We start from the raw sequence: 24,543 nt of genomic DNA on the forward strand, positions 1-24,543 counted from the left end.
CAGCACCAAGCTGGAATGCAGCTTGATACGGACGAGACAGGACTGCATCTTTGGCCCTTCAGAACACACTCACATGTATTCACGCCAAATGCTGTTGTGAAGTGTGATGTTGCGTTGCTCAGCTCCAAATAGGAGGTGTATGCAGTATGGTCACAGCAAAAGTTCAAGCTGATGCTTCACTTCCTCATAAATACCCTTCACATACTCTTAATAAATTTACATACTCGGTCAGCACGAAGTGCAGTAGAAGTGCTGAATGCTCTTAATCCAGTGCTTGCCAGTCTCAAGTAAGCCCATGAATCACCTGCAGCCTCCTATTCGCACAACGACCACTGGCCCTTGGGTCATCCCATGTGTCTTCAACGCACATCACCAGCTGTGGGACTTTGGTGTCATGGCGCTTCACTGCACACACAGTGTTCACTCACTTTTTTTTACTCTTTCTATTCTCCCCTTTCCCTTACCCCCAGTGTAGGGTAGCAAACCGGACACTCGTCTCGTTGACCTCCCTGCCTTTCCTCTTGGATTTCTCTTTCTGAAAGTGGACTAGTTGATTGATGTTCGTTATTAGTGGGAAAGTGTGACAGAAGAGCAGCAGATAACAAATACTACACAGGAAAAATAGTGAGGTATTTTGCTGTCAGCTGTTCTTTTGCTGCACTCTTTTACCCACCAAGGGAAGTTCCCATGGTCAAGTAGCAGACTTTGAGAAAATATGTTTGCCAGCTTGCCACACAAGAGGGCTAATAGCCTGCTGTCCCAGCCATGGTTGCAGGATCAAAGACTGCAGTAGTATCTGCTATGTCAAATAAACTTCAGGAGAGTTGGAACATGGGCTGGTTGATGTGGCACTTCTGGAAACAACCAGCACAGCATGAAAACACACATAATAAGGGGACAGGACAGTTCTTCCAGACATGTTGAACAAATGTGATGTTTGCTCCCCGACACAAAAACACAGGTCCTTCAATATGCTCCCTAATCCATGCATTTGATTGTTCTCAGCACAGAATCTGGCCAAGAAGCATAGCATATGAAAAGGAAATATCAACACTCACTGAAGTGGAACTATAGCTTAAACTTAATGCACACTACAACACTCTTTCTTCAGTCTTTTTCCTTTTTTCTCTTTGTCAACCTAGAGTCATACCAACTATGCCAGGCTAAGCATTGTATAGTATTTATCTGTAAAATAAGCTCTGAAAGCCCCCTTCCTTCCTTTATACTCACTTTTCATAGTACTGTTCAGTCAGAATAACCTGACCCCTTCAACATTGGTCCCACCCTATGTGCATGTAACAAGTCTATGAAAACCAATGGAGTGGCTGCAAGCATTCATTTTTACTGATATCAGTCAGTAGTTCAAAGGGCTAGAAACACAGGAAACACGCTGTCTTAATTTGCACCTGCAAAAAGAGGACCATGGTATTTTTGGAATATGCATTCCTTACCATTTATTCATGAAGGTACCACTTTCACTGTTCACTGGTTTTTCAAAAGAGCAGAAACACGCATGAAGGAAGAAAATTTAGGGCAGGCATACTCACTGTCTGTGCACCATTTATGTCTACTGTGCAGTAGAAGCAAGGCAGAGGTTTACAGGAATGTGGAGATGACTTGATAAACAGTGGTCGAACAAGAAGTGTCTCCGGAGCTAAGTTTTGACAAGGGGACTTGTCTTGTACCCTGACAAAGACAAGTACCCTTGTCTAAACATTGGCTCCAGAGACATCTGTTGTTTGACAGCTGTCAGCCAAATGAGAACAAGTGAACACCAGTGGGAATGTGCCATTACCTATTGCACAAGTGTTTCAAGGGAAGGCACCAATTTCTGGGGTGGCAGAGGATTATATGATGTTAGGACATGCTTGTATATAACATGGACATGGCTCATGCAGAATAAGGATTACCAAACCTATGACCTGTAGTGGAGATTAATAGCTTCTGCATGGCAAATTTGTATAATTGATTCAGAGTACAAAATGCCATGCTGCAAAATGTTATAGTATGGCCTCATGAAGTGGCAGAAATAGAAGCAAATATTACATGTACAGCCTCTTGCATGTATGCATAATCTATACATGCACTGGCTATGATTTGATAGTGGAAGGAGTGGTTGTTACTGTCAGAGCAGAGCTGCAGTTCATCACAAGGAGTGAAATGGCACCTAGCTCTAGCCTTCCTTTTTCTCCCTTTTTTGCATGTTGGATGCGCATGTTGCATTCATCTTCCATGTCATGTTGATGGACTTCGACTTGAAGCAACCATGCCTCATTAAAGTTTTCTTAATTGTTCTGTACTGCTGAACAATGGTCCTGTCATCTATGATGACTGTACGTGTTAAACTGATGGAACAAGCATTACATGTCTTGACATACTGGAAAGTGGTTATAAATATAAGGGAGAAGCTGTACTCCTTGAAAACAGTTATATTGGTGATAACATAGCTGCATAACTCCCCATAAGTCATGTGTTTCAACATTTAGACAGAGTGACAGGTGAAATTAACTGAAGAAACTGTAACATCACTTTCTTTGGCACCTTAACAATGAATAGAAATAGCTCTATGAATATACCTAGAAAGACCGAATTCAAAGCATTTCCAATAAGCACATTTTGTTTTTCACCCAAATGAGCATTCTTCTAGCAAGTTATGCTCTTAGATGGGCTAGTTGCTTGCTAGAGTTGTGAAACATGTTACCAGCACAATTGAACAGGACACAAGTAGTAGGCAAAGACACTGTAAACCCTTACCAGCTCTTGTTACCAGTGTTTCTGGTGTCTGTCTAGTGCTTGTGTCCCATTTAATTGCACTGGTAACATGTTCCACATGGTGGAGAAATGGGGTGAACGCAGGATATTGGCTAAAAGATGCAAGACACAGCACTGAGAATGGCCTGATGGTTTATTACAGTGATGCTGGTATTTACACCACTCAACCTGCAAGAAAACAGTGCAACAGACCCCACTGCAGCTAATATACTAAAGCATGAATAATGAGTGTATGAAATAATATTGTGTTAAAATGTCAACACTTTTGAGTGTGAAAATTCTTTTACCTTGCTAAAACCAGGGAAGTACAATTCAATTTTAATTTACTTCAATAGGAACAAAAAGGCCGGGACTTCTTGTAGTAAGTGTAAATACACGGTGCGACAACCATGCAGTAAAGAGGGAGAATTTTTCTTTTAGTAATTGATGATTGTTGATTGATTGCTGATTGTTTGCTGATTGTTTGCTCTATCAGGTGTGGGCCAGGCCCAGGTTGCCCATGGAGGAGCCCACAACACTGGAACTGCTGGCTCTGCAGCCACAGCAGCCTGGTGTAGAAGAGGAGGAAGCGGCTGCACTGCCCCCGGGCACCCTGGTGCACATTGATGGTGACACCCTGGTGGCAGTGGTTGAGGAAGGACAGGCAATCACTGCTTCCGCAGAGGACACAGCGCGACGTGAGCATGCCCCACGTTACTTCACTGTATGTCCTAATGCTGGAATGGAAAAAACAGCGCAAGAAAGAACACAGACAGGGTGGCATGAAGCGGGGAAAATAACACAGGACAAATACACATTAAGGCAATATCACATACGTGTGCATACTGTGTAAACTCCACGGAACAGAGAAAAAAAAAATTGGAAAGCAAAATGCTTAACAGCTGAAATACTAATATATCGCCCATACTGTATGATAAAATTTGCTTTGTAGTGCCTGGCTTATCCGGACACCATTGTGAATGGTGTTTGTGTTTTCTCTGGCTCCCCTGTTTGCATTTTCTTTTGCAGTGCATTTTCCATTCTGGCCACAAATCTGTGTCAACTTGCACAACTTTCCGTGCTTTTGATCACTATATCAGTGGAGTAGGCAACTGGGCCACTGTGAAATACATTGCAAATTTTGGTGAAGACATGGTACAGTTAAACCTCGAAATAACAAATTATCATATTTAATGAAGTAAATCTAAAATCTGTGTCACCAATATCAGCACTTGACAAACACAGTAAAACCTTGTTATAACAAAGTTGAAGGGAGAGCCAGAATTACTTTGTTGTAGGCATTATTGTACATACTGCAGTATGAATTCCTTTGAGGATTTCAAGGGAAATTTCACTTACTTTGTTATATAGATTATTTCGTTATAACCTGTTTTGCTTATAGAGGTTTGACTGTTTTATCACAAACATTAGATAAAGCGATGGAACTTTGTAAGTTGGATGTGATCTCATTACAAAAAAAGTTTGAGTGTATTCAAGAAAACACTGGACACCAGTCGACTTTATCATGTGCATCATAATGTTTTTTTTCAGGACCTGGTTGGTGCACCCTTGTGAGTGAGAAGTGTATGTGCTGTATGTAGAGTGTGCGGATTGGGCAGGCATTTAGGTTGTCAATCTCTCTTCAAGGAGATTGCAGTAGGAGCAGCGCTAATGCAGTTCTCTTCTTGCATGGAGGCACAGTGTGCTGCGCATAATCACGAGACCTTTTTGTTGATTATGAACACAGTCGTTTGTTTTAAAGGTTGTCATACACCATCGTCTTCTGCACTGGCACCCTGCGACAGTTGATAAACTTGTTCAGCTCACTAGTATATTTGAAGCACTACTTCCCTCTGATCATATGCATGCTCAGGCATGTAATGGGTAAGAACGGTGTTATCAAAACTCAAATAATTAAACTGGTCAAAGCTACATAGAGAAGAAAAACTGTATATAACTAGGTTTAATGAAGTTTTAAGTGCGTTAGCATTAGAGTGCTCATCCGAACAAAAGCCTGTCAGTCATGTTATGTGGGGCAAAAGAGGGAAGAGGAATGGAGATAAGAGGTGGCCGACGCAGGTGAAAAGGAAGGAAGCAACTGATGTCACGAGAGCGGAAGTGCGCCACAGGGAGGAGAGAGGAGCGTGTCATCCACTCCAGACCCAGGGAAGTGCCACACCACATTGCGCGGAGGAGAGGATGCGTCATGCACAGTGCACTGAAATATGGCCCTGGACAGCCATGTTGTGCATCCTGATAGTCGCATTAGTGGCTGCGTTCGTGCTGTGTGTGCTGTATATTTAAAAATAATGGTAGAAGCTGCGCCTTCTTTGAGTGGCACGAGCGATCCTGTACAAGAGCATCGATAGACGATTGCTAGAGCTATGCAATGAAAATGTGCAGCCATAATGGATGAGCAAAGGTAGCACCATTCAGCAGTGATAGCGAAGACAGGGCGTCAGCAGTGCACAGTCGAAAAGGATGAGGAGCGGCAAGAGCGTTTGGTAAGAATGACTGAAGCGAGGCATTGGAAGTGTATTGTGGAGTCTCAAGAAGAATGACAACATTATTTGGCCATTGATGCCTTTAATTAGTGTGCGTCTCATCATTCCGCACAAAACAAAATGCATTGCTCTCGCATGAATTACATTGATTGTCCTCACTTTTTGTCTGAGTTTTTTTTTATCATCTTCTTAGTTTTATGTAGTTTTCTCAGTTTTGATATTCTTAACCAGCTAGCCTTTAAGGAAGTGCTGGCACATAGATATTTTCGAAGTTGCATATAGGATCACACTTGGCAAACTCTAAAGTTAGGGAACACTCATAAAATATCTTATTTTGGTATAATTTTTGTCTTGAAATGGTGGATCTTGCATCAACAACATTATGACGCAGAGCAAAATTTGTTGGCATCATGCAGCAGTAAGGCTATGTACGCTGTTGTTTGTCACGAAACAATAAATGAGTGTGCTGTGCACATTTATTTTGGCTGAGCTTCCTTGTGGCATTAACAATGATCATAGTAAGTGAGCTTGCCATAGTGTTGTGACATCATGATGCATCCACCTAGTACTTGGTACTGAAACCAAAACTTGTTCATAGATAGAAGTACTATTATAGTAAAGTATTTAAGGCACTCCGATACATCCCAGCCTTTTCTGTAATGTTTTCTAACATCGAAGGATCTTCATTCAGCACAAAAACATGACAAGTTGAAAATGTCAAAATAGTGTCTCAGTGCACATCTGTGAGTGAGGTGTAATGAATTTCACAGGGAGTGGATAGCAGAGTGATCTGTTTGATGGAAGTAGCTTGTGCTGCATGTATAAGCTGGAGATGTGCATCCTGTGGGAGGACTACACAGACAAGATGCGTAACATTTGCTGTGCAGAGCTTACAGAGCTAGACCTGTCAAGCCTGCTATCAGTGGAGGAGCCTGAAGATGTTCTGCAGAAGGCGTTGCTCCAGGCTGACACGGTGGTCGCAGGTGCGGTACTCTCTGGTTTAACATTTGAAAGGTAACCTGTAGGTGCTGGTCTTCTGTGCATTTCTTTAAAGGTGTCCCCATTTCACGCTTAAATTAAGAGACACTAAAGACAAAAGTTGAATCATGCTGTATTTGTAAGTTAGCCTTCTGTAACACCAGGAAGGCCAGGTTTTTTTAACGAGAAGATGGTTAATAAGCCAGGAAAAGATGCAAAAAGTTAAAGACGGGTATAAGCTCCTGCACTAGCTTGTAGTGGCGTCATGAATTTGACAGTGCCAGCCTAGTTAATTTTTTATCTGTAAAGATGGACTACAATGTATTCTGAAAGGGCTAAAGACTGAACTTAGTAAGTTTTGAGCATTTTTCTGTGCCATAAAAGCTCAAGTTTGAGAAAATACTTGAAAATTGGTGATGTCACATTGATGTAACAGTGCTGGGGTTTCAGCATCAAAGTAAAAAAAATTAAAGTTTGACATTTGTTTCCTCTTCCAGTAATCAATAATCAACCTCTTTCTTTGAAATCAATGAAAGTAATGTTTTTGAGAAATAGTTTATCAGTCTAAACTGATTTAGTGTTTCTCTTTAGTGTCCCTTGAAACATCTGTGTTGCCTAAGAAAATTCTATAAAGAAGCTAGTACACATGCTAGTTGTACTCCTATAATATGGCCAGTTCGCGTACACCCAAAGACCGGCGGTGGTGTTCCTTGGGTGTACACGATATACCTAAGTGTACACAAAATACCACCACAGGTGGTGGTATTAGTATTTGTTTTAATGTGTTAGCATTAGGAATGTCAAAGTGGAAGAAAGTGCTTGTGTGTGAAATGTCAGAAGCCAGTCTTTTGGTAGAGGTATTTATATATACAATAGTGTAACTGATGGTTGTCTGCTCTGGACCACTGTCAATTGCACTTCGCTCTTGAAGAGGCAGGACGTGTGTCAAGTGAGCTCCCCACCAACACTTCGAAACGTGATGTAGTTTAGATCATGGATCCAGGACCTCATAGAGGTGTGACATAATGCTAATGAAATTTCTCTCGCATTTACTGCTAAATTGCCACTGATTTCTTCCTCCACAGAGGAAGCCACCTCAGAGCAGCCAGATCCAGTGCCAGAGCTGCAGCCAGAGGCTCAAGAACAGCAGCAGCAGCAGCAGCAGACGGTGGTGATAGACGTTAGCAGTCCGATCGAACTGTGCCAGAATGCACTGATTGTGGTGAATGGCCAGCGGTGTGTCCTTCAGCAGGATGCCAGCACAGGACAGGTGCTGGCCTACCCTATCAGGGAACCAAAACGCAAGCGCGGGCGACCGAGGTACATGGATCTTAGTGCATAGAGCTTGCAACTTAGACATCTTAGATATCTCTCACACTTGAGTGGGGAGGAGTAGAAAGAAACACTTTAGAAAAGACAACAGGGCAGGACTGATCTCCAGCTTGCTTTACGGCAAATCAGTTCTATGGGAACCCACAACGTGGATAAAGTTTCAAGAATGGGAAAAAAATGATCACCCACCTGACCGTAGCATAAAGCTACAAAGGATACCTGTACAGGTTTCTCAGAAAGCTTTGCAGTTGAAGAAAAATTTGACTTGGTCCCGGTATTGAACACAGAACCAACACCTGTTCGGGGTGATCACTTTACCATCTGAGCTAACCAAGAAGACAGCAGATTGTGGAGCGAGGCCAAATTAATTGACTATTCAAGGTGCAGGGATGCTGAATATGGCTAAGTAGTTCTGCAGAAATCTGCAAGGTGAAAGAAATTGGAAGGCATTCTTCCTCGGTTCGATCCTCAGATCATGATTGCTTTTTTTGTTGTTGTTGCTTCGTGCTGCTCTCGGGTAGACCACCATGTTTTAGTTTCTTTTCACTGACTAGTTTTACTGCCCGAAAAGTCAAGTGGCAACATACTGAAATGCTTGAAACATGGTGCATGAGTTGGACCACGTGTCACACATGTAGAATACAGCACAGTGCTGACCTAGTTGGACTAGTTTTTTAAGCTTTGTGCTTCACACATCTTGTGCCATTTTTTTTCAGTAGGTTGCTGCATGGCTTCTTGGGGTATGTTTTCTAGGGCAGTAAAACCAGTTGAAGGCCAGTGTTCTTCCTAACCTGCTGTTGTTTCTGTGTCCTTCTAAGATGTTTCTTTTTCTCCATAAGTGCTCGAAATGTCTCCCAGGTGCATTGAGACTTCTGGTAGCTGATAGTTTGTCTTCACACAGGTGACCTAGCTTTCTCACGAGAAGTTGCACGGAACCACAATTCCTCAAGCAGTCCTTGATGCTGCATCCTGTGGCATGCCGTTTATAACTCTGCCAGTCGCTGTCTGGCACCAAACTGAGACGCTCATGAATAGGGTCCCATAGCTTGGTGTAGGGTTGTGTACATGCAAAGGGCAGGTCAGAGCTCTTGCATTCACACAGTATAATTAGGTCTCCTTAACTAGGCCTAGTTACCTTGTTCAGATAACTAATTAAGCCTTTTGTCTTGCTAAGTTCCAGTGCGTCTTCGGCTATATGCAGGCCTTATTTACTCACTTTAACTCACTCTGCTCTAGATTGTTTGAATCCAAGATGTTTCTTTATATATATATATATATATATATATATATATATATATATATATATATATATATATATATATATATATATAGGGGGTTTATTCAAAGTTCAGCACGCAGGACCCGACATAGCATACGCAGGAAAAAGACGACAAACTTTTTGGAAGACTTATTTACTAAATGTTTGTGGCTGGTGGACCAGCCTTTGTCAGAGTACAGTGCTGTATGTTTTATTGAAATGAAAATAAGAGAATTTGACACACACACACACACACACACACACACACACACACACGCACACATATATATATATATATATATATATATATATATATATATTATTGAAATGAAATAAGAGAAAGAGACTGACTGGAACCAGTCTCTTTCTCTTATTTTCATTTCAATAAAAAGTAAAAGAGGCCTCTTAAAGGTGTTTTGCTATTTCACTTGCCACAGTAGCTTGGTAGCTATGGCATTGTGCTGCTGAATACAAGTTTGCGGGCCTGATTCCCTGCAGCAGTGGCCTTCTGATAAAAATAGAACAAAAAACTGCTTGCGTACTGCTATGCTTTTGGGTATGTCTTAAGGAACGCCAGGTTTCCAAAACCAATGCAGAGGCCTCCACTTCGGCATCTCTATGCTACTTTGGGACGTTGAGCCCCTTTCCCTTATTGCAGGAAGGTGGCTCCTCCCATTGAGAATGAGCCACCAGCTGCTCCTGCTGCGGATGAAGCTTCCCTGACAGAGCTTGCTGCTGTGGAAGAAGAGGAAGAGGGTGACAAAGGCATGGTGGAGATTGTTACAGAAGGTCGGTGTCTGCCTCACATTAAAAGGCCAACTGCAATGAAATTTTTGGCCATGTAAAAGGCCTAGATTCAGATAGCGCAGACACAAAACAGCGTCTGTGCAAAATTTTATGTTTAAGTAACAAGTGGATGCGTCCCCAAAGGCTCGCAGAAGTAGGCATTTTTGATACTGAAAGTCAAGAAAGTGGCACCATTACGGCTCGCCAGAAGTGACATATCACTTGGGTCTTCTCTGCGTGACCTCTGAAATTAGATACTGCCTGGCATATCCCACGGCATGCGGAAAACTCTCCAGGGCAACATGCAAGTGCCTGCATCATAGCCACTAACTTGCACGCCTCATCTTCTTAGGCGCTATTTGAAGCCTACTGAGAAAGAAACTAGACAATTACTACCCCTGCAGCTCTGCCGAAATTGCTTCAGCAGTGTTTACTGCTCATTTATTATGAATTTAACCAAAGTGAAATGTTGTTGCAGGTGGCCTTTAATTTCAACTTAAGGATAGAAATTTGGCGGCTTTGTTGGTGCAAGTGAAAAGCAAGAAGCAAGGACAGAAGTAGGGTACAACACATGTATTGTACCTTCCATCTGTCCTTGTTTTTTGAAATTCGCCTGTAGCTTTATTTCAATACTTTGTTGTTCTTACTACTGGCACTGTCCAAGAAACATTTTCCCACAAGAATTTTACAGCTTTGAACTCTTGAGGCAATGAAACTTCACAGTGCATCCTTTTCAGTGCCTTCCTCGATGTATACTCACCCTCGTATACCTGCAGATACCTAACTTCTGAACTCTTATTGGTGATAGCTACTGGCCTTGATGCATTTCTTTGTGCTATTCACTCATCTCACTCTTTGCCATTATGTTCACCCGTCACCTGCTAGGGCTAGAATTTTCCACTCATACTACATGTGTTGTGAGGGTTGAGTGCCTGCTAAAACAATGTGTAAAATCCAGCCTTCTCAGTATTAAGTTATGTATGAACAGTTTAAATTAAAAGTTAATACATAAGCACTTGTACTAGGATGTACGACTATGTTGAATGCAACCAACGCAGGCGGGTCACTCAAGTTGGAGGGAAGAAGGTCTGTGCTCAGTGTGCATCAGCTTAAGTCAATTTCCATTTTCTTCATTTACTCGTCAGTTAGTGTGAAGTGACACAGAAGTATGACACAGAAGTATAAACCTTGTGTCCTGTCGTTGCAGACGGCGCTCTTGTGCGTAGAAGCTGCCGGCGGCGGAAGGTGGCACGCACTATGCAGGGTAAGCACTGCTGCTTAGCTGGGTGTTGTAGCATGCGTGGCTGAATGGACATGGCTTGCTGGGGCAGTGATGTGGAAAGGCATGCTTTTAAAAAAGTTCATGCTCTTGCAGACTATCACTTGAGTGAAGGAAGCGAGAGTGAGCCAGAGCCGGAGCCTGAGCCTGAGCCAGAGCCCCGTAAACGTGGTCGGCCACCCAAGAATTATCACGAGGAGGACCCATTTTGGAAGCGTATGTACTACATATGAACTGTCCTACTAATTTGTCACTCTGAAATCTTTAAAAAGAAAACATCAAACTTGAGGCTCATCAAGCAGTGCTATATATAACCATTGCAATTGAAACCTGTGCTTAAACTGCGGAAGTGGGTGCTGGGGTGATTATGCAAAGAGGTTGAACTACAGTAAGCAATAAAGCTTACTTCGAGACTATGTTCACTGACCTGACACACCACAGTGATGTGTGTCCCCACAAGCTCATTACATGCACATGTCTGCTTTGATGTGTGCACAGCTGGCTACTCAGTGTGGTGTATTTACTGACCTTTTACTGAGTAAGAGAAATAAAGGGAACAGAGGGGTTCAATTTTTTTATTTACAACCATGTGACTATGACAAATTTACATTGAGTGTAGGGAAAGCACACTGCATGCTGTCACGGGTCCCGCCAGATGCACAGCTGGTCCTGTACAAGTGCAAATTGTGATGAAGGACCATTAATTGCATTATGCTAAAATGCTCTGTTCTACAAGTACAGTTTTATTGTACATGGTTAGTTAACATAACCACAATTATTTTTTCCAGGTCATCAGCACTAACCTCTAGTTACCATATCTACTCAAATGTAGGCGGCTAGTTTTCTTTAGAAAATAATGTATGAAAGTAGGGGATAGCCTTAGATTTGAGGGTGCGGTTTGGCCGTAACCATCAAATACTGCTGATCACAGAAAGGTTAGTTCCACAAGGTGGGAAAAGATGTTGCTGATTTTATCAGGGCACAAAAAGATGCGTGAATGTTTGTAACAATGGAGATCATAAAGGCGAAGAAAGTCTCAAATGTTCATAGCACCGCTCGGAACAAGTTCAGACACTTGTGTACCTCAACATGCCTTTGATGTGTCTACTTAGCTTAGTCGGGTAGTGAACTGGGAAGCAGCAGCACGGGATGAACTTCCGGCCAATCTTCATTCTCAATAAATGCAACATTCTCAAAGTCCAACATCTCCACAATCTTACATGTTCTTTTTGCCATTAAGTTCCCTTTTTCATTTGGCTTACATTGGAGCAAAGTTTTTTTTAATTTACTGACCTTCCAAATTTCAGTGGTTGGCCTAGAGTTGAGGCTGGTCTAGGTTCAAACAAGCATGGTATATGCTTGTGAAACATTACAACAAGGTTGCGTCCTGCATGAAAAATATGTTCCTGTGTTATATATATATATTTGGGCATACAGGTGTCAGCGAGGTACATTATAGATCTACTTTGTTATATCTGATAATTCATTATCTCTATGTTTAGTATAGTATCAAGGTTTGACTGCATTTGTCTATAATTGAGCTGTAATTCTGAATGAGTCTATAGTTCAAAGTTTTGGCAAATTGTGATGGCTTTGAATATACATAAGTAAAAAATAATGATACACTTTAAAGCAAATAAACATAACTTGCATTGGAGTTCCAAAATAGACTGAAAAGAAGTATCAAAGCATGGAACACTATATGTAAATATATTTGTGATTATAAAAAATATTTCTTACACCGGTAGCATGTATTGAGGGTTTTGATATTGATATCTTGTTGTGCATATGTGTTTGGTATGCCTGGTAGTGTGTGACTTATTCATTGTAGTTTGTAAATATTGCGTGGTAACGAAGTTTGCCAAGGGGGCTTATATTGACGACCACATGATCTCTCCTTCTGTAGTCAGTAGTACTGCCTTTTTTTGCCACTGTTGTGCTTTATGTTATGATATGATCTTCCTGCATTTCCTTTTCATTGTCATGATCATGATGCTCCTTGGCTGTACTCTAATACGTATTGTGCGCATTGAAGGCTTTGGTAGAGCTCCAATCTTGAAATTGAAAGGCCCTTGCTTTGCCAGCAAGGTGAGGTTCTTCTGTGCCTTGCTTTTATTATTATTTATTTTTGCCTCATGATCAGTCATGAACTAGTCTGGCCAAGACCTCCTCAGCACCACTAATGTGCATTCCATACCACACCTGCTAACTTTTGCCATTTGATCATGAAATGCCCAGTTTTTAGTGCTTGGTTACCGTGGTGATACTTGTGCCATTAATTTTACGATTTTTTTATTTGCATCCAGTTTAGGGCTAAACTGATTTCAAAAGAATAGAAAATAAGATCACCAACCGAATTTATTTAGTTTTACCTTTCAGACCCGCTCAGTTATTTGGTCTTTCCCGTAGCACCACCACCCATTCCACAGAATGTGTATGTATAATGGAAGCCGAAATTTTGGCTGCCATTGTATGAATATTTCTATTTGTGGTGCTTATAATTCTAGTTGCAATTTTATAGCAATGTTTGTGTTCACAGCATCCTTAGTGAATGGAGTTTTCAAATTTTTTTACAAAACGGTCAACATTTTGAGCAACAAAACAATTTAATCAACATTTTAGCATTTATTGGCTTAGGCTGCAGTACTTTTCCGATTTAAAGTTGGCATGTCCGCCATGCTTGCAAGTGCACCAACCAGTCTGAGCGAGGGTTTCTCTGAATGAAGCGTCACATCACAAATGGCATGGCGCAGGAAATGGTGGACGTCGCCGGCCTCGCCTGCGAAAGCGGGACGGCTCATCATCGTCGCAAAGCAACCCCATGCAAGCGTTCCTGGTGCAGATGGCAGATGGGCAGACGCTCATGATGCAGATCCCAGCCGCAAGCATTCCGGCTGGCATGGACCTGCACCAGGTGGCACAGAACATCGCCACCAGCCTCAATGCAGCTGCTGCAGTAAGTTGTACAGTTTGATAAATACTGGTATTTTTATCTTCTAAATTTTAACAAGCATGCCTTTGGAAAACCTTTGCAGGTGTATGCCAATGCAGGGAAATTATGAATTAAAGACAATATGGCTATATGAGGGAGTTCTTACAACTTTCGGAAGTCCTGGTGGTCTAATCTGCTCGGGGGTGCCAGCTTTTCAGTGAACGCAAGGAGCAGATAACTTCTGCTAGATAACTTCTGCTCTGTTATTTTCAGCCATTCATTATCAGTGCCTCACACTTGGGCAGCCTCTGTGCAAATTTGTTGTCCTGGTGTAGGCAAAGCAATTTGTTATTTGACCATTCACACCATGCTTCCATCCCTTTGAAACAATGTGCAGTGCTGTAGTGCCACACCTTTCTCTACAAATAGACTTAACACTCCACATGCATCTGGAAAGCGTGTGGTTACCCCCCCCCCCCCCCCATTTTTATTAGTGCTGTTATTGTCACGGTTCGCCAGATAACTGAAAGCAGTTTATCTTTCATTTATGAGCTCCTATCAATTGACTGGACGTTCGTTTAAGAACAGTATTACATGCATTAAAATATGCCTATAAATAAGCCATGTAAATGATGTCATTAAGCCTCTTTCTTTATCAAGCATCAGTTTTTTTACCGAATAAGATATTTCATATTCAATTCGATATTTGAACATAGTTTTTCTTAAATATTCATATTTGATTGGACTAAAATGTTTAGTTGTTCGAACACCTTTAGCTAAAACACATGTCCCGACACATGAATGCACATGGAATTGGTGTCCTTTAATTTACACGGCAGCATCCAGTAGATGTTTATTTATGTGAGCCATAGCGACGTTGTCTGGCTATGTGGGAAAGTAAACTACGACATCCTGTTGCTATGTGTGTTACACACAAACCTCATAATAAAGAGGTCACATCTCATTCAAAAATACTTTCATTATATACAATATTTGTTATACAATCCTACACAGTGATAGGGTCAAAAAAACAAAATTGCAGGTAATACACCAAAACACATATTTTGAGCCACATCCAGACAGAAATTTGCTTCGCTGTAGCTGATATTGTGATGTACCCAGCATTTTTGTTTCTGTTATAGCGGGAGAAAACTTCACTGAAATGAAGCACAGCCAAGCAAATTTTAGATTTACTTCATTATTACCATATAATTAGAGGTTTGACTGCACTTGGTTTTTGACCACGGACTATAAAGTGCACTGCATTGAAAGCATCTGAATAACCGTCTAGAGCACAGGGTTCTGGTGTATGCAGAAAGCTTGCAGCACCACGAGTGCCAGTGTGTTGTGCCTCTACCACAACGTGGCTGCTGTAAACTGGCATGAGCCTGCAACACTGTGACCAGTATCAAGCACCCTAGCTTGCCAGTCGCTATCGTAAATCCTGCAAAATGTCCCAGTGATACAGTCAGTCTGCATGGCCTCAGGCTATTTCTGGCTCACCAGTGTGGGCAAAACATCATATTGGCAGCTGCATAGTAAGGCCATGTTTGTTTGTGTTCCTTTTGTTGCCCAAGCATGAAGGGCATCTTGTCCCATTTTCAGAGTGTCGTAAGTTCACTATATTTAATTTCTTGTTGGATGCTAGAATTGCACTTTAAATTTTGACAAAGCGACACAAATTTGTAACGGTAGTGTGTATATTGTTTTAGTACTCTGCTTATAATTTGTACCTAATTTTAAACAAGCCTTTAGCTTTCAGTTTGTTAGTGATGCTGCTTGCTGTCAGGTTTGCGCCACAGTGCATGCAGCATGGCTAATTGATTGCAGGTGCAAAACATAACGTGTAGATGACGGGGTAGCTACTTGTTTGCATTGAACACCTCTATCCTGCAAATTTTAGTGCTGTGAACGTTTGGCAATAGGGGGAATTGTAAGAAATAGTGTAACAATACACACCGGTATGTAGGAGAACACAGTCAAACAAGAATAATGCATACATTTTAAGCAGCATTCATGACAGCAATTTTAAAGTTTGTAGTGCTTTCTATGGCAGCAATAGCAGCAGGAAAGTGGCTCCTGTCACTTGGATAAAATGTAGGAAATAGTGTAACATTACACACCAGTATGCAAGAGAACACAATCAAACAAGAATAATGCATACATTTGAAACAGCATGTATAAAAGCAATAGCAACAGGAAGGTGGTTCCTATTGGCTTGAGCTTATTAGTATAGTATAACCACACATACTATATCTAACATATATATCTAACATAACAATATCTATCTGCAGTCAAAGTGAAATGAAATGTACTGAAGGGAATTAAGAAGTTTATGTTTTAAGAATAAATTATGGAGATTGTGAAGGCGATGGACAAACAATTTTGCAGTGTTGGGATCAGGTGTTGCAGGTTGAGGATGTTTTTCATAGTTGTTACACTTGAATGATGAGAGTAGTTGGATAGGATGGAATGAGCAGAATGATTCCGAATGGCTTCAAGGCCTGTGTTTACTGTGGAATGTGTTGTGGAACATCTGGTGCAACTTGCAGCAGCAGGCCCTGTCGGGAGGCTGCCTGACAGCTGAAGGTGCTGCTGCGTCACCTGTCCTGGTGGCATTGCAAGGTGCCATCTCAGACGATGCACAGCCACTGCCACCACCAGCACCACCAGCACCACCAAAACGTCGACCGGGGCGGCCTCGAAAGAGGCCCCTGACGCCACCACCTCCTCCTCCGCCTCCACCTCCGCCTCCACCTCCGCCTCTTCCAGATGCCGAAAAGCCAGAGGATTGTCCAGTAATTGGCCCGACGGATGGTCTGGCGGATGTGTCGGAGGAGGGCTTGGCCAACGAATTGGCGAGTAGTGAAAGAAATGGCCCTGCAGAAGCTTCGACAGGGTCGCCTGCTGATGATGCCTCCAGTGACAGCGCGGCCACTCAGAATGTGTCTGCAGTGGTAGCCCAGAGTCTGGAAGATGCTGTGGCACTGGTGCTGGGGCCGGCTACTGGACCAGTCGCAGAAGGAGTGGAACTAACATCGGTACAGGTTGGTGCCCAATTGGCTTGGTTGTACTATGTAGAAAGGTGTGCAGTATAGGATTTCCTACAACACCACCTAGAGGGAAACCTGGTGCAACTACCGATGCAAGTTTCTCAAGACCAGTTGTTCACACGAGTTCGATCTCTGATAGGCTGAACAGTTTGAAGGCCACTCTGTAGCTTCTCATAGGCGCAGGAAATTTCTTATAAAATATCTGAACTTGTAATTCATGGACAGATTTCCTGCATCCCTTCAGTTTAGTCTTAGGGGAAGATTATTCATGTTAGTAAAGCAGTGATATGCAAGGAGTGCCTGGGGTCTCTGTGTTTATTTGGCAGTGCATCTTGTGGAGCCCAAGTTGCTCAGTGAAGGAGTTTTCTTAGAGGAGCTCAAAGGGCAACTTCCAGTAGCACATATTTCTGAAACCTCATTACACAGCGCCAACACATTCATTTTACGCTGCGTGACAACCACACTGTTATCAAGGGCTAAATACAAGCATTGGGGTACAGTTGAAAATTGATATAACGAACCTGCATCCAACACAAAAATACCTTCATTATATCCGATACTTGTTATAAGCATGTATTCGTTACATGCTGGTATTGGTGAGAAACATTTTATATTGTAGATTAATCCGATAATTTGTCATATTTGTGTTCGTTATATTGAGGTAGAACTGTATTTGCTTTAATTGGTAAACGCATGGGCATGGCACGCTCATCATACAGCTAAAAACGGGACGCATCTACGCCAGCCAACCCTATGGCAATAGTGCTATAGAAATATGTTGCCTGTGTTTGCTGCCTAAAGAAATCGTAGAAACTCGACCACACATGTAAAAATCACACTTTGCTAGTGTGAAGGTCGGGAAGCACTTATAAGGCATTTTAATTTGGTACTGAAGTTGGGTCTCTCAATGTCAGACCTGGCATCGTCGACATTATCGGACGTCATGACACAGAGCCAAATTTCCTAGTCTTGTGTGACAATAAAGCTAGGTATGAAGATGCTGCTCATGAAAGAAAAAGTGAGAGGGCTGCGTGTGTTTCTTATGGCTGCACTCACATGTGGCAGCTGCAGCAATCATAGGAATGGGGCAAACCACTGTATCGTGATGTCATGACACATCCACCTCCCCTGTACCAATTAGTATTGTGAGTTTTAAGCACGAAAGCAAAACAGGACAAGCACTGTCTTTGTCCTGTCTACGTCGTCATTTTGCCTTTGTGCTGTAAGCTCATGATAATGGATCGCCAACTAGCCGAGTCAAGTATGCCAAGTATCGAAACTGAAACTGGTTTGTAGAGCATAACTGCAAGTCGGCCTAGTTGGAACAGATTCATTCTTTTTTTTTTTTTACTTTTTTTTTGCTTGTTACATGCGCCTTGCTGTTTTTTTATGTTGACCGGTGGCTTTGGTCCACGGCATTTTATCTCAAGTGTTATATGCGCTATAGGCGTGCTCTGTTAACTAGATCGCCCAGATCCGTGGGTATTTAAACAGGAAAATAAAACCAGTTGTTAGAAAGCGCTCATCCTTGTGTGGCTCCTCTTCTTTGTCCCTGTTTGTTTGCACACAAAAAGTTTTAAAAAATGGTTTGTAGAAACAAATACATTATGTACTAAAATATCTGAGGCGCTCTGGCGCTTGCTAGTAGCTAATCTATGGTTAGAAGGCTCTGACCTTCGTTTGACACAAAAAAAAAATGAGTCATAAATGTCGTGTTAGTGCTCTTTTAATGTTGCTCTTTCCTGCTGCAGCCTGCTGAGGAGTCTATCCCCCCGAACAGCACTGAGGATGCCACAGTGATTCCTGTGCCTGAAAAGTTGGTCACTCTGCTACTTCCCAAGTTGGGTAAGCATACCACGTGCTTTATGGTATGCTTATGTTTATTTGTTTATTTAATTATGTTTATTTAATTAATTTCCTCATCGTCAATCCAACTGTTATGTCATGCATGTGTATTTCTTGTGCAGTTTCAGTTGCCACTTGGCAACTGGGTCGTTGTTATGTATCCAGTTAAACCTCTATATAAGGAACTTCAATATAACGAAATTCTTGATATAACGAAGTATTTAACTTTTCATAACCTCTTGTCCGTAGAACACCATGGATTTAGAACCACATAACAAAGAGTTTTTTTAATGTGATTTCAATATAACGAAATTTCGTTTCCACTGCAGAGGAATACCGAGACAGTAAATGGAAACTTCCGTGGATGCAGATGGGCAAATGGTTGAATTACAAGCGGTTGCTTGCAAACGTAATTCTCAAATTGCATGCAGCACGACAAGAGCGACTGTTGAATTGGGGCCGCATCATGTTCTGCATAAAGACCAATTGTGATAAGATACTATCGCGCCCCACGCACTTTGAACTTTAGGTGCAAGTGAAAGTGTGCGAGGCTGAGATGAGAAAGATGGTGGCTTCTCGAGTGCCGCCTTCCCGTGCGAGCAAAGCGAAAGAGGGGGAGGGAAGCAAACTCGCAGTAACGCGCGCGATCATGGGGCGGGGGAGGAGGGGGTGCAGGTAAGTTGGCATGCGTCACTATTTCTGGCGCGCGTCTCGGCCATGGCTGCACATGGCTGTAAGTGCGGCTGAGCGTATACACATTCACACACCCTCCTTTAAAGGAAACCTGCCACATGTGCAAAGAGTGGGCATGCCGAGACGGTGTGTCATCATGTAAGCTGTCTTACCGCACATTTAGTATTGAAGATTGTGTCATCTCGAGTTATTGGAGGTTGTGTCATCTCGAGTTTTGGCGACCCATTGAAGTGAGAGGCACCCCACTGCCAGCGCTTTTCATGATAGAGTCATCTCGGTGCGGGTGACGCTTTCAGCCACGAGGGCAGGGTGCACGCGAAAGCGTGACTGGCTTCACTTAATTCATACCACCGATGTGAAGCTATAGTCGACGTGGCGTGAAACCGTACCGTTCGTCGCCGACTCCAAAATTCATCAAAATTAATTGTTTTCTAATTCAAATTTGCTTTCTTTGTTTTCTGCCGAGTAATTCGGAAAATTCTGCGGTCCCTCTCTGTGTAAGAAACATTGATCAGTGACTGTACTTATTTGAAGAAAAGTTTGAATTTCAATACAATCAAATTTCGATATAACGAGGCAAATTGCTGATTTTACCTACTTCTGTACGTCGAGGTTGAACAGTATATTGGAAGCTCCTGGAATAAAACAAGTTCTTTTGGCTGCCTTCTAGTGTGTCAATACACGCTCACTATGATGGCAATGAGGGTAAGACTACACCAACTAGCCTGTTTTTTTATCACGGCTACTCTGAGTTATAAAATCTGGGCTTGAGAGCAGCGAGTGCAATACCACCACTCCTGGCACACTGAAAGTCTTGAAGGTCATGGTCTGGAATTTGGGTCATATTCCCTAACCACAAGCTGCACACATCATCTGCTTAGGTGCTATTATAATTAAAGGGTGCTAATAAGAAAATTACTTGTCCTGTAGTTTTGCCAAAATTGCTTCAAGGATATGTACTACTCATTTGTAACCAATTTAGCCAAAGTGAAATTTCATTGCAAGTGGCTTTAAAAGTATTTTTTTTTTCAAGGCCTTTAGGCATTGTACTCAAAAATGATAGAGAAATTGCACTGTGAGAAGGCAGACTACGTGAATGGATGGTTGGATAAAATAGATTACACAAATGTATGAATGAGTGAGTGGCCCATAGCCTGTCAAATAAGGACCGGGAAGAGAAGGCTTAGAACGTCGGTGTGTTGATGTGTTCACATGCAGGTGTAAGTGTGGAGGAGCAACAACAGCTGCAGTGCCCAGCCTGCGAGTTCCAGGCGGGCTACATGCAGCAACTGCAGGAGCACCTGCTGGGTTCGCATGCGGATGCAGTGGTGCGCTGCCGCCGCTGCCCGCACGTCTGCCTGTCACGTGACGCTCTCGTCGCACATTACCGATCGCAGCACCCACGCTGCATCTGTCCCTATTGCGACCACATTGCAGAGCAGGTGAGTACTCTCCAAGAATCCCTGTGTTTTTCGGTATTTTCCTTTGTTCACTTACCTAATGGGCAAGGACCACAGTTGCACCAAGTGGCCGAAAAGTCCTTGCACCTGAATTTTACAAGGTGTAACTTTTGTCGTAGTTGTCAGGTAGTATTGCAACTTTGCATTTTTTGTTTATATGTATATATATTTTATTGGTGAAGTATGATATTGCATACTTTCGGACTTTCAAAGTACTAATACCATTTAAATGCGTCTGGGCCAAGATTGTTCTGCTCTCCAGGTCTGGGACCTGCCAGAAGAAAATTGTGAAAACCACTGGTGCTTCCCACAGGATGATCCAGTTCACACTCTGGTGTTTTCAGGACAGTCAAGCATCGAGCCAGGAGTGGAAGAGCTTGTACTGTGCCATCTCCTGCGATGGCCAGATTTGTCAGACAGCGGAATAAACAGAAAATGAAGCGAAGATTGAGAAAATTGGCAAAGGAGTCCAGCATGAGTCAGGGTTCGGTTAGAAACATCACAAAATGTTAGCTGAGCTTCCATTCAATCACTCTTCAGAAAATGCATGCTTTCAATGGCCTTCTAAAGCCAAACCACCCTCAAAAGTGCCATACATTTCTCAAGTATTTCTCTCAGGAACGCCATTGTGCGTGCTGTTTACTGACGAGAAACGATTCACTATTGAACGAGTTCCAGCCGCCAAAATGACAGAATGCTGGTTCTACTCAGGCCTAGCAAGTTCTTTTTGTTGGTAAAGATAGACTGCATTGTTTTTTAAATGAACCAAACACTGCCCTTAATAAGTTTAAAGAATTTTCGTTGCACTACAATGACCAGAATACAAAAAAAAAAGAAGGAATCTTTGAAATCAGTAACATCAGACTGGTGCAAAAGTTGCGGCATAAAATTTAAGAAATGGAAGTTGGACCTTCTCTCTTCTAGTAAACAGCCTCTTACTGCTAAATTAACAAAATAGTTTTGAAACAATACTTAGCGTCCCTTTAACACACTGAGTAAACTTCTCACCGTTAATGGTGCAATCCTAAAATGAAATGACATGATCTTTGGTTCTTGTCTTGTTCTGCGACAGGCGTACGCCATCCGGCGCCACATGGCAAGGCACACGCAACCGGGCGCCTGCACCTGCCCGGTGTGCAACAAACGCTACAAGGACCCGTACATCCTCAAGATGCACATCAAGATGGTGCACATGCCGGCCGAGGTGCTCTTCGAGTGCTCCCTGTGTGGCAAGAAGTTCAGCCGCAAGGCCCACCTCAAGCGCCATGCCCGCACCCACGACCCACACAAGCCCCTCAAATGTCCCCTATGTGATTACAGGTCTGTCTGTCTGCTACAAATGGAACAGCTTCGTGTTTGTTAACAGCGGGCACAGAAAGGCATAGCGAGAGGGGGGTGGGGGAAATAGGGATAACTTTTGCACTCTTAAGCCACATACTTGTGTACTTAAGTCAAGTACTCAATTCGTTTTGCATCTTAAGTTTCTTGTACTGATTGATCTCAGAAAAATCATTGGCCATATTTTTATGCCTAATGATCTCGTGCTTCGACCTTTTGCTTGCTATTTGTGTGATAGCTGACTAGGCTATGATATCTACCAATCAATAAGTGTCGTGATGATAGCTGATATTTAATGGCTAAGGATGCCAATGACAACAGTGTTGTGGGTGGCTGGTTGGCAGCAGTCACCGCATTGCAATGTGCTGCTGTCATGCTGGAAATGAAACATGCTTACCTATCCCATTCATTAAATTTGTGCTCTGCACAAAGCAATAACTTTACACCAGTGCTCCATGCGAAATGAAAATAAAGATGTGGGAATACAGTCACAGGGCACTCCACAGATTTCACAACAGGACTGTGCAAATGCACCATAGTAGGCAGAAATGCACAAAAACATGGAATCTGTAACATTGGCATGGTTTTGGCAAGTTGGTTCATCTTGACAGTTTTCATAAAAACGTGCTAAAGATGAAGACAAAAGGAACACATACAACAGGACTGGCGCTACTTCAAGCTAACATTTGTTTCAAGCGATCATCTATTTATGCTCTGCACATCAGTTACATAATGTGCTCATCATCATACACACAAAAGATTGTATAAGTGAATCAGATCATACAAATGATTGTATGGTCAATCAGTTCATGCGCCTAGATACTTCAAAAGAAACGTCACTTCTTTTTCCTGCAAAACCAAACACGGACAGCTGATGCGTTTGTCACCTGTCTTTCTTATAAAATGCTCTCCAACTATTTCACGTTCTGTTTTTGGGTTTTCTTTCCTCAAGAAAGTTGTGTCGCGAAACATGGGTGTGCATGCGCACTTTTTGCAGTGTTCAGCCAAGTGACTATCGTATCGTTTTCTAACGTCATTATAGTGTTGTCTAGCACTATCTGTCATGTGTTGCCTCTAGATACAGCTATTGGTGTTAGATTCGTTGTCATTATTAAGCTGAAAAAAAAAAAGAAAGACGAATAAAATTACGATAAATTATGCACAGTGTGGCAACACAACACTCGTGGAATAATTCTCTTGTTAAAAACAAATGAAGCGAAGCATTAGGCAGTGTGCAAGCACTGCCAACGCATGTTGAAGCTGCATTCCGTAGGCGACCAGGCACCACAGGCTAATCCGATGCAAATGACAAACCATGGGCCGCAAGTGCCAACACCAGGATATAGTGCTTTGGAGCCTTTGCTGCTAACAGTGCAGAAATACAATGTACACTTATATATGAAAGGCTATATGCAAAATGCATATCAACAGTAAGCTCTGCAAAGTTCAAGGTCAGTGCTGTGCTTTCGCCAAGATTGGTGTTTGAGCTCAAACATTATCAGTTTATTTTCTTTGTTTGATGTCTGCCCAAGGGATGTACTCACAATGTAGCTTTTGATTTGTTCACCTGAGGAAAACTGAAAAGCTGTAAATGTATGACATTCAGGTAAGACCTGTAAAAAAAACAAAAGAGAAAGAAAATGGTTGTGTCATTTGAAGCAGGAGGTGCAACAACCACAGCATGGTGACACTAAAAGGGCACTAAACAGTTTAGACTGATAAGGTATTCTTTTGAAACTCTATTCTTTTAAATTTCACAATAATGGGTTGATTATTGTGACAACAAAAATAATATATAAACATCAAAGTGTTCTTTAGTTTCGTGCCTGAACCCCAGCGACAGTATGTCAGCATGATGTCATAGGCATTTAAGACATATATATATTCCTACTTGTGGCAGTATGTCATCATGATGTCATAGACATTTAAGACATATATATATATATATATATATATATATATATATATATATATATATATATATATATATATATATATATATATATATATATATATATATATATATATATATATTCCTGCTTGTGCCGTTGTGCCTCAGTAAAAGTTATCAAAACTCGCATAGCCCTTGTCTCTTTTAGAATACAATGCAGTCATTTTTTTGCCAATAAATAATTAACTGGGCCTAAGCAGGTGCCATCAAAATCTATGATGTCATGGCAAGTTCAACTTTTTCCTCCCTTAAGTGTCCCTTTAAATTTATATGGGAGCATTTATACATTATATGGGAACATTTACTGGTATATGGCATTTCCATGTTCAAACTGGCATGCTGAACTGAGGCAGTTGATGGCACAAGTGCATGCCTATTGTCAT

The 24,543-nt window shown here is 42.0% G+C and overlaps 1 protein-coding gene across 3 annotated transcripts in view; it reads left to right on the top strand.

The window, feature by feature from the left end:
• LOC142564436 (uncharacterized) overlaps positions 1-24,543 on the top strand; it is a 36,095-nt gene that overhangs the window by 2,945 nt on the left and 8,607 nt on the right. For 2 of the 3 annotated variants that reach the window (XM_075675436.1, XM_075675437.1), the window contains exons 2-12: positions 3,248-3,449; positions 6,143-6,238; positions 7,319-7,553; positions 9,482-9,612; positions 10,817-10,873; positions 10,985-11,104; positions 13,642-13,844; positions 16,373-16,867; positions 18,625-18,718; positions 20,630-20,853; positions 21,944-22,191. In XM_075675436.1, coding sequence (XP_075531551.1) covers positions 3,248-3,449; positions 6,143-6,238; positions 7,319-7,553; positions 9,482-9,612; positions 10,817-10,873; positions 10,985-11,104; positions 13,642-13,844; positions 16,373-16,867; positions 18,625-18,718; positions 20,630-20,853; positions 21,944-22,191 — 2,105 coding nt within the window. Of the gene's footprint in view, positions 1-3,247; positions 3,450-6,142; positions 6,239-7,318; positions 7,554-9,481; positions 9,613-10,816; positions 10,874-10,984; positions 11,105-13,641; positions 13,845-16,372; positions 16,868-18,624; positions 18,719-20,629; positions 20,854-21,943; positions 22,192-24,543 lie in introns of those variants that run through there. The other variant, XM_075675439.1, reaches the window with a different exon arrangement.

Source organism: Dermacentor variabilis, chromosome 11 (assembly GCF_050947875.1).
Source record: "Dermacentor variabilis isolate Ectoservices chromosome 11, ASM5094787v1, whole genome shotgun sequence".
NCBI lineage: Eukaryota > Metazoa > Arthropoda > Arachnida > Ixodida > Ixodidae > Dermacentor > Dermacentor variabilis.